The sequence below is a fragment of the Phoxinus phoxinus genome, assembly GCF_949152265.1.
Source record: "Phoxinus phoxinus genome assembly, chromosome: 1".
NCBI lineage: Eukaryota > Metazoa > Chordata > Actinopteri > Cypriniformes > Leuciscidae > Phoxinus > Phoxinus phoxinus.
The window spans coordinates 22,263,911-22,273,783 of record NC_136876.1 but is presented as its reverse complement, the minus strand read 5'-3'; the positions used below and the strand labels follow the sequence as shown (position 1 = coordinate 22,273,783).

Genomic DNA, 9,873 nt, shown 5'->3' with positions numbered 1-9,873 from the left:
GGGGAAGGTGATGACGGTTTTGACTGGAATAACAGTATCCACACAAAAGGTGACATAGGACGAAACAGTGTCCGAAAGTTCATCAATATTATCCCCACAACCATCGAAAAAACATTCCCAGTCCGTACACTCAAAACAGGTCTGGAGGGAGGATACACTGTCCTCTGTCCAGAGTTTAACAGTTTTTATTTCCCCCTCCCGACGTCTAATACAAGGTTCATACGTTGGCACAAGGAAGATGCTGTTGTGGTATGAAGCCCCCAACCCTGGCATGGGAAGAGACTTATATCCTTCCTTTACATTTCCAAAACACAGGTCTAGTGTGGTATTTCTTTGCGTGGTTATACAAGTCACATATTGGTCATATGTCCGCAAGACCTTATCCAAACGAACATGGTTCATATCCCCCATGAAAAATTTGGGAGGCTCACTGCAAATAGTATCCAACCGCTGAGATAAATCAGCCAAAACCAGTGAGCGCCAACTTGTTATCCAGGTCGCTCTCATTTAGCCAAGTCTCAGTGATCCCCATCAGGCAGCACTCTTTGATCTCTGGTCTTACTTTTACCAGGCTCTCCAGCTCGTCGATGTTGCGCCTCAAGGACTGCGCGTTAGATAAAAAGACAGAGGGCAGAGAAGGCAGCCGGCGTCGGTCATCAAGACAGAGCTTTTTTACTCTACGCTTGATACCTCCCCTCCTACCTCTTTTCCTCCGCGGTGGCCGCCTTGGGGGATTCCGGTCAATATGGAGAGGCACAAAAATCTCTGCCGGTATTGTGATCGGTATCTCACCCTCCGTTAAAGAACGTAGTGACAGGAGAAGCTCTCTGGCAAACACAAGACAATATCCATGCTGCTGAACAGCCATCGCCCCTCGACAGATGCAGCAAACCAGCGTAGTGATAAAAACAAGTGAAAAGAATTGCGAAGACGACCCCAGATTCCACATCTCTGCACTCCGTCGTTATACACACATGCACACAGCGTTCAAAAATCGCTTAAAACATAAACATAAAACCTAGAGACCACATAAAACAACCAAAAGACGGTGCTAGCTGTAGTGGGTCGCACGCAAGGGAGCGCCCCGGAAGTTTTGCCTTTATGATCTCCATAAAGGCAACCAATACATCATAACCTGTCAGTGTCTTTGTCATGACAACTTGACAGTACTAAGACAACATAAATTGTCATAAACATGACATAGCAGACATAGCAAACTTAAGAAACCACTTAGCTTTATGGGTTAACATTACATTAAACTGTCATGTGGTTGGTTTTGACATTGGCTGTCATGAGGCCATTACCAGCACAAATTATTTTTAAAATGATGAATAAAACAATAAAAGGGGAGGAGATGAAGATTCTTAGACTCTCTGGTTATGTTTATTGTTTATTTAATGTGTCAGGAAGAGGAAGCGGAAAAGGAAGAGGCAGACAGGGAGGTTTAATAGAGAAATAAGATCAACTAGCAAAGAAAATGGAAGACTTTTGTGAATTCATGACATTGTAGGTCTACTCCATCCCGTTGCTGTTATTTGGTCCTAAATTGGAAGCGACATCACGGAAATAAAAGTCGAGACACCTGAAATGACAGGTGACTGGGGCGTGTGCTGTAAAAACTGAGAATAAAGGCATATGCAAAAAGATGAGTCATGTATGGTGGTGGGGGCTGAGAACTAGATAAACACAGCACCTGATTTACATCTCATTAGAGAGCTGAGAGCTCAGAAAACAGCAGTCACAACACACAACAGAGCATGAAGTTTAACACAGCTTTGAGTGTTGTTGGAACCATACTTCTCAACATAGCAGGTAAGATCTTAAAGTCTAAGTGTAAGTTTAATAATGTTTAAATGGTTTAATAATGACAAGCCAATTGAATTCTGTTGCTAAGGACCTTTGTAACTCTCCCACCCCGATACCTGAAATGGCTGTACTAGAAACATCACTTGTAACATTACACGCTACCGTTCAAAAGTTTGTGGTCAGTAAGAAATGTTGTTTTTGGAAAGAAATTAAAGAAATTAACAAACGCTAAATGCGGTTCTTTTGAACTTTCTATTCATTAAAGAATTCTGAAAAATTACCACAACTGTTTTCAACATTGATAATAATGATATTTATTTGGGCATATTAGCATATTGGACTGATGTCTGAAGGATCAAATAAATGCAGCCGTGGTGAGCAGAAGAGACTACTTTTAAAAACATTAAAAATCTTACCAATCTAAAGCATTGGGTTTTTCAGGGGCATAGCCATCATTTCAGAAGTGAGGGAGACAGAAATGTCAAATGTAATAAGCCAATCAGTTTTTTTTCTGATATTTTTCTGACAGGTTTAATTTTTTCTTATCTGGCAAAGAAATCAAACACACTGCTGAATGATAACAAATCATTTTCACTCTATATATTATTATTTTTTATCACAGAATCAGAAAAAAATATATTTTATAGTTTCTTGTATACTGTAATAAAGGCTTAATTGAGGCTGTGTTAATTAGCACTGCATTATTTATATATACTTTATTGTCATGAAAATACCCAGAGATGGCTTGAAAAATATATTTTCGCAATCGTGTGTTTATTGTCTTCACGTTTCATCAGTCAAAACATTTCAGCTTTTTATTCAGCTACAGCGATGGCTGGATGCTTTTGTCCATATAAGGGATTTCCTGGAACGTCATAAGTTGTTAAAGGGATAGTTCACTTTAAAATTAAAATTCTGTCATCATTTACTCACCCTCAAGTTGTTTCAAACCTGTATTAATTTATTTCTTCTGCTGAACACAAAGAAAGATATTTTGAAGAATGTCAGTAACCAAACAGTTGACTGTTCCCATTGACTTCCATAGTAGGGAAAAAAAATACTATGGAAGTCAATGGGTACAGACTACTGTTTGGTTACTGACATTCTTCAAAATATCTTTCTTTGTGTTCAGCAGAAGACATAAATTAATACAGGTTTGAAACAACTTGAGGGTGAGTAAATGATGACAGAATTTTAATTTTAAAGTGAACTATCCCTTTAAGTCCCTTTCTACAGGAGGGCGACCTATGGCTTCGAGAATGAATTAAACATATTACATCAAGACTATTTTTCATTCACTCTAATAAATAAAGGTTTCAAATGAGGTTTTTGCAGCAATGCCTTATAATAAATGTTTTTGGTTCCCCAAAAAAAAAAGTTCAGCGAACAGTTCTTGAATTAAACTTTTTTTTTCTAAATGTGAAGAACATTTTAATAATCTAAAGAACCATTTTCCACATTAAAGAATCTCTTTTGCAATGTAAAGTTTCCATGGATATAAATGCCATCAAAGAACCTTTCTCATTTTTGAGGGTGTAGCTTGATTGTTGAATTGATAAAGCGTAATTATTCAAAGGTTTAAAACCAATAATAGGCTACACAAAAACACTTTACTCATTTACATATCGAAACTTTAGTTCAGTTCTGTACGCTTTATTGTCCCCAAGGGGAAATTTGGTGCTCACATGCATGCACTGACCAATCATTTTAATCCCTCCAACCACACAATGTCATATTCAATGACTTTACATTCAACAGTCTCACACATACTTAACAACAACATACCTAAACCATATAACACAATTACAAATACAAGCATCATTTAAAAAAATCTTGTGACTGGTGTGGCTTGTCACAAAGACTTGTGACTGGTGTGGCGTGCAGGTGTTACTTTGAAAAAGAAACTCAGATATTTTGTTGTAAATTTAAAAATAATGTGTTACTTAAGTTACTTGAAAAAAAGTAATCTGATTACATGTAATGCGTTACACCCAACAATTTTCTAACAACATGGCTATAATTCAAGTGAAAGTATTATCTTGATTCAATGGTATGTGCCAACACATTTACTGTATGTAAAAGGTGAAACGATGAGGTTGCGGGAAACGCAAACCAGTTCATCAGCTTTGTGAGTGTTTATTTAAATATCTGGTTTCTGTCTCCCTCTTAGGTTCTCTCTGCCAGTTAGACGGTAAGTTGTCATAGTCTTAATGACCATAACACTCTTGTTCCACATATTTTGTATGCTTTTTGGCATTTTATTTGGGAATTCCCTCACTTTCTTTCCTATAATCAGTATGTGGTCAAGCTCCCCTCAACAACAAGATTGTTGGAGGACAGGCTGCGACGGCAGGGTCTTGGCCGTGGCAAGTCAGCATTCAAAGTGCCTACTATCGAGGCCATTTTTGTGGCGGGAGTCTAATCAATAAAGACTGGGTTTTGTCTGCAGCTCACTGCTTCCAAAGGTATGAATTTGAAGCTTAAATACAATACAACTCAAGACACAATTATACATTGATCACAGTGGAATTAAAACTGAGTTTGCCATTCACAGCTCCTCCTTGGGTACCATTGAGATCTACCTAGGACGTCGGAGCCAATCGGGCTCAAATGGGGAATACAGGACAGTGAGTCGATTCATTAACCATCCTAACTATAACAATCCTATCCATGACAACGATATAGCACTGCTCCAGCTCTCCTCTTCTGTGACGTTCTCTGATTATATCAGGCCAGTCTGTCTGGCTGCTGCTGGTAGTGTATTTGCTGCAGGTACAGAGAGCTGGGTCACTGGATGGGGCATGTTACAATCTGGAGGTGAGTGAATTTTTACTTGCAAATACTCTAAAGCTCAGCAATTTACTGTAAATGGCTTTTAAATGACATTAAAATTGTCCTCTCGTCTATGTCACAGGCATACAGATTCCTGACCTACTGCAGGAGGTGATGATACCAATTGTGAGCAACAGTGACTGTGATAATGCTTATGGAGGTGTCATCACAAGCAATATGATTTGTGCTGGATTAACTGAGGGAGGGAAAGATTCATGTCAGGTAAGACATCAGTCATTCATTTGAACCTTTTTTTATGTACAAAAATATTAACATTTAACTCCCCTGCACTGAACTGTACATTACCAACTATCAGGGTTGCCAGATCTTTGTAACAAAGTTAGCCCAATGATTCAGTCCAAACATCAAAACTCAAAATATGCCACTCTCACATCTGTCTCTTCTCTCAGTCACTGATATGCATTACACACAATTTAACCACTGAATATGCTAGTAGTATTCTTTGTTTTCATAAAGGAGCTCACACCCTTTGCATACCCTTTGTCAGCTTAAAGTTGGAATGAAACAGAAGTAGTGATCATCTTTTCTTCCCTGTTGTGACATACATCCGAGTCAAACGGTTTCTCAAATAGTAAAAAATTTAGAGCGGGACTTGATTTTGTCTACCGGTAATTGATTGGATCGCTATGTCTATTGCTGTGATTTCATATGAGTAACGGGTTGTCCCGCATCAGAGAAGATTTGTAGTTGCAAAGAGAAAGGGGAAGTTATTTTGATCTCGTGTGTGAGTTACAAATCCTTGAAATGACCCGAGGAATTACAATTACACTTCCTCATTTTTTGTGTGTGTGCAGAAAGCTTTTATCATTTCATTCTGATATTTTTTTATGTCATTTTTGCATATTTTTTGGTATCTATTATTTTATTTACCTCTATATTACTGGATTTTAACAATAATATAAGTAAGCACATTCTTCACATTCTCGTGCTTAAATACAAAATAACTGCAGTAACTGCAAAGACCAGTTATAACATCATAATATAATCCATTGGGCGTCTCTGTTGACCTCTTGTGGAAAAATAATATAACATGACATTTCGTGACTATTGCCACTAGTTAGCCTCAAAGGGATAGTTCAACAAACAATTAAAATTAGCCCATGATTGACTCACCCTCAAGCCATCGTGTAAATGACTTTCAAAAAGGCTGTTCAAAATGTCCTGGCTCTTCCAAGCTTTATAATGACAGTGAATGGGTGTTAATATTTTATCTGAAGCAAAGCGATGTGTTTATGTTCGAAAAATATCCATATTTAAAACTTTATGAACTAAAATAACTAGCTTCCGACAGACGGCCGTACGCATCGAATTATGGCGAAAGAGTAACCCGTCTACGTTATACGTAACCCTGTATTCCCTGAGAAGGGAACGAGATGCGTCACGCCAATTTCGACGCACGAAATTGCACTGGTTGCCGGTTGCCGCTCGCATCAAATTCAAGTCACTGACGGTTGCCTACAGAACAACCACTGGCACTGCTCCCCTGTACCTGAACTCATTACTTCAGACTTATGTGCCATCCAGAAACTTGCGCTCTGCAAGTGAGCGGCGTCTGGTGGTGCCATCTCAAAGAGGCACGAAATCTCTCTCTCGGACCTTTACCATTACTGTTCCCTGCTGGTGGAATGATCTGCCTAACTCAGCCAGAGCTGCTGAATCTGTAGCCATCTTTAAGAAACTGCTGAAGACGTATCTTTTTCGGCAGCACTTGAGCACTTGATCCAGTACTACTAACACTAACACTTTCTTATCTATTCTACAAAAAAAAAAAATGCGTTGGATTGTACTGTGAAGGGTTATAGCACTTACATACTGTTGTCCTACTGCTAGTTTAATTGCTTCTATTGTTTCTCATTTGTAAGTCGCTTTGGATAAAAGCGTCTGCTAAATGAATAAATGTAAATGTAAATGCCATACTTCGGGGACGCCTGCGCGTCTTCCTTTAGACAATATGAATCTGATCACGTGTACACCTTGTGACATCATCGCACTGTCTGTCAATAGCTTAGTTGCACACGTGCCTCAGACACCGTGTTCAGCGGAGACGCGTGCTCATAGCATAGCTCATAGCATCATCGACGCAGCGTCTCGTTCCCATCTCAGCGAACCGGGGTCACATACGTAACGGACAATTTGTATTTATGTTGAGGTGTCAGATTTGGCAGAAGTTCTGCACTTTAAATGCATTGCAAATCTAAGCTCTTCATATCTGTGTGTGGTCTGCAATGTAACTGTTTGGTTTTTATTTGAAATATATATATATATACATATACCTTAAATATAAACTCAAAAAATAAATAAATAAATTCCAATTTCAAGTGTTACAAAGCTCACAAGGTCTTGTGATCGCTCTGATGAACACTTTTTTTCTGACCCCAGTAGAGGATGAGGGCACATGACTAAAAAAAATAAGGAAGTACACCAATAAATAATTTATAATAAATACTGCATATATATATATATATATATATATATATATATATATAAATAAGTGTCAATTTTGATTTCATAGTGACTATATAACTGTATATTTTCAGATATAAATGTTAAGTGTTTATCAATGCAGGGAGACTCTGGAGGTCCAATGGTCAGTAAGAACGGCTCCCAGTGGATTCAGTCTGGCATTGTGAGTTTCGGTCAAGGATGTGCCGATCCCAACACTCCCGGTGTGTACACCCGAGTGTCTCGGTACCAGGATTGGATCAACTCTCACATAAGCACCAACCAGCCTGGATTTGTCGAATTCAATTCCAGGGGATTCAGAAGCTCACCTGACCTGCTTTTATTTTCCATTTCTCTCACATTCTCCATTATTCCTTTCATATGTTCTCTATATCCCTCTTCAGAGAAATTGTTTGAAAGATTATTCAGGGTTCTTTGATTAAGAGGACAATTGTGCTGCACAAGTTCTCAGAAACTCCCATAAAGAGATTTTGTCATTTATTCTTTACCTTTAAAACATTTATTATTGTTGGAAAGCTACACTTATTGTGTTGTTACATAAAAAGATCGGCAAACATGTGCCTGAATGTGTTTGAATAATGAGGGTGTGGTTTATGACATTTGGCCTAAATATGAGACATAGGCCTACATAATGCAATTATAATGCAAATCTAATTATTTACCTCACTTTGGGTCAGAACTGATATTTATAAGGAGCTATATGTAAGAATTGTCATGTATTAATTGTTTTTTTTTTATTGTGTGAACAGCTTGTAACGAAACGTAAAAAAAAAAAAAAAAATCCCAGACTTCCTAAGTTGTCTATGAAAGCCTAGACTGATTTTTATGTGAAGGACTCTGGCCGGGTTCGCCAGGAAAATCCAAAGTGATGCATATAAACTTGAATTATATTCCATTAAGTGTCAAATGAATACAATATTCAGGATAAAGAGTTGTTTTGTACTGTATTGTCAATGTCTTATTCTGCAAAGAGATTTTTGTTGTTTATTTTGTTGTTGAGAGCAGGGCCGAATTTACCTCATAGTGACATAAAAATAATGTTTTGGACCCCCCAGTCTGCTGTCGGTCAGAAACACCATATGACCAAAACTGCTACTTTTCAGGAACCAGAAAATACGTTTTTTTTTTTTTTAAAAATAGGCTAATTAAACACTGTGTTGATATACTTGCATCATGTGTCAGACTCATTATATTATTACCATTTTTCCAAAATGAAGCTTAATGGTTACCAGGTTTTTGACCTGTAAATTTCAGAGAATAACGGACACACTCAGTTTTGGATAATCTGAGATGAGCTCGGCCCCAGAAAACTCGCCAGCATCTCTGCATTGAACAGATGTATAGCTTTCTCTTTGCGGAACAGAGATTCCAGTTGCATTTCTTGATGCAGCGTCAGACTGTTAAGTGACAACGGTTTCCCAAAGTTCTCCCGAGCCCATGATGGTTTCTCAAGCAATGCCACCTGAGGGCTTAAAGGTGACACATTCAACAGAGGTTTCCTGCCTTATATACTGAGATTTCTCTGGATTCCCTGAAATATTTCACAATATTATGTATGGTAGATTCTGAAAGACCCAAAATCTTGTCAATCTTGCATTGACAAATGATTTTGAATTGTTTGACAATTCTCTAATGAAATTTGGCACATGGTCGTAAGCCATGCTTGCAAAAATAGAGCCTTTGGCTGATGCTCCATACCCAAACATGCACCCTCACCTATTACCAGTTTACCTGCTTATTGACTGTGTTTAACTTGGATGTTCTATAAATGTATCACTTTTATTTTACAAAATGTCTCAACTTTTCTGGAAATTGGATTGCAGTGGGTGTTACAAAATACACTTTATTTTCTCTTTGTTGCTCTATTCTTAAAACTAAAGCTTATCAACATTGTACATAGTTTGTTACACAAGAGATAGACCTGGGGAAAAACCTATGAATAATCAGTGTTGTATAAAATTACATGAACATTAGATGATTCAGCTACTATAAGATCAATCAGCTACTTTTATTACACTAGACTAGATTATAAAATGTCCACCAGGGTGCGCTATTTACCGTACTTCTCAGACCTCCACAGACGCTCCTATACCAATCCCCCTTTCACGACATGAGAAAGGCCAGCCTGCTGCAGCTGAACTACAGAGTGATTTAAAAATCAAACACAAATCTAGATTCCGTTTTAGCAGTAGTCGCCTATAATACAGGTCCATTAAGCCTAGTTGAGTATTAGGCCTACTTACTGGAAATATTATGGAATTTGTCATTATATGCTTACATTTAAATTATAGTCAAACATATTATTATTTCTCAGAGTTTTACTTTTTTTAAAGTATATTTTACAAAACTACTAACAAAACATAAGTAGTAAACTGAAAGTAGAGCAAACTTTTAGAGATGTAAACGCCGTTTTGCTCAAATGAAAGAAATTTCAATCAGTATGACGTCAGTGGATCCGAGCGAGCGAGAATACATATAGCTCTCCTAAAAAGAAAAAAGTTTGTTCTCCGATTTTGGTCGTGTAATTATACTTTTCAGCTCTGGAGAGATGGTAGTTTGTTTATCTCAAGATACAAGGTTTTTCGATGAATCCCAAATCTGTTATTTTTATTTATTTTGAAGCTGATCCAAATGCCTGATTTATAATCAACCTAATTCTCTTTCAATTTTATATTCATAAATGTAAATATTCGAATTGTAAACCTATCTTTTTGGTATTTTTACAAGAGATAAAAATGATTTGCTTAAAAT

At 37.5% G+C, this 9,873-nt stretch overlaps 1 protein-coding gene across 1 annotated transcript; it reads left to right on the top strand.

Moving 5' to 3' along the window:
- The first annotated feature begins 1,673 nt into the window (after positions 1-1,673).
- LOC306996341 (trypsin-like) lies at positions 1,674-8,971 on the top strand. The gene is made up of 6 exons (XM_079608718.1): positions 1,674-1,812; positions 3,977-3,997; positions 4,103-4,271; positions 4,361-4,623; positions 4,721-4,860; positions 7,226-8,971. The coding sequence occupies exons 1-6, from the start codon at positions 1,758-1,760 to the stop codon at positions 7,538-7,540; spliced, it is 963 nt and encodes a 320-aa protein (XP_079464844.1). The 5' UTR covers positions 1,674-1,757; the 3' UTR covers positions 7,541-8,971.
- Positions 8,972-9,873: the final 902 nt, after the last annotated feature.

Coding starts and splice junctions, on each gene's coding strand:
- LOC306996341 (XM_079608718.1), top strand. CDS start 1,758: ATGAAGTTTAACACAGCTTTGAGTGTTGTTGGAACCATACTTCTCAAC. Junction 1,813..3,976: donor CATACTTCTCAACATAGCAG/GTAAGATCTTAA, acceptor TCTCCCTCTTAG/GTTCTCTCTGCCAGTTAGAC. Junction 4,861..7,225: donor GAGGGAAAGATTCATGTCAG/GTAAGACATCAG, acceptor TTATCAATGCAG/GGAGACTCTGGAGGTCCAAT.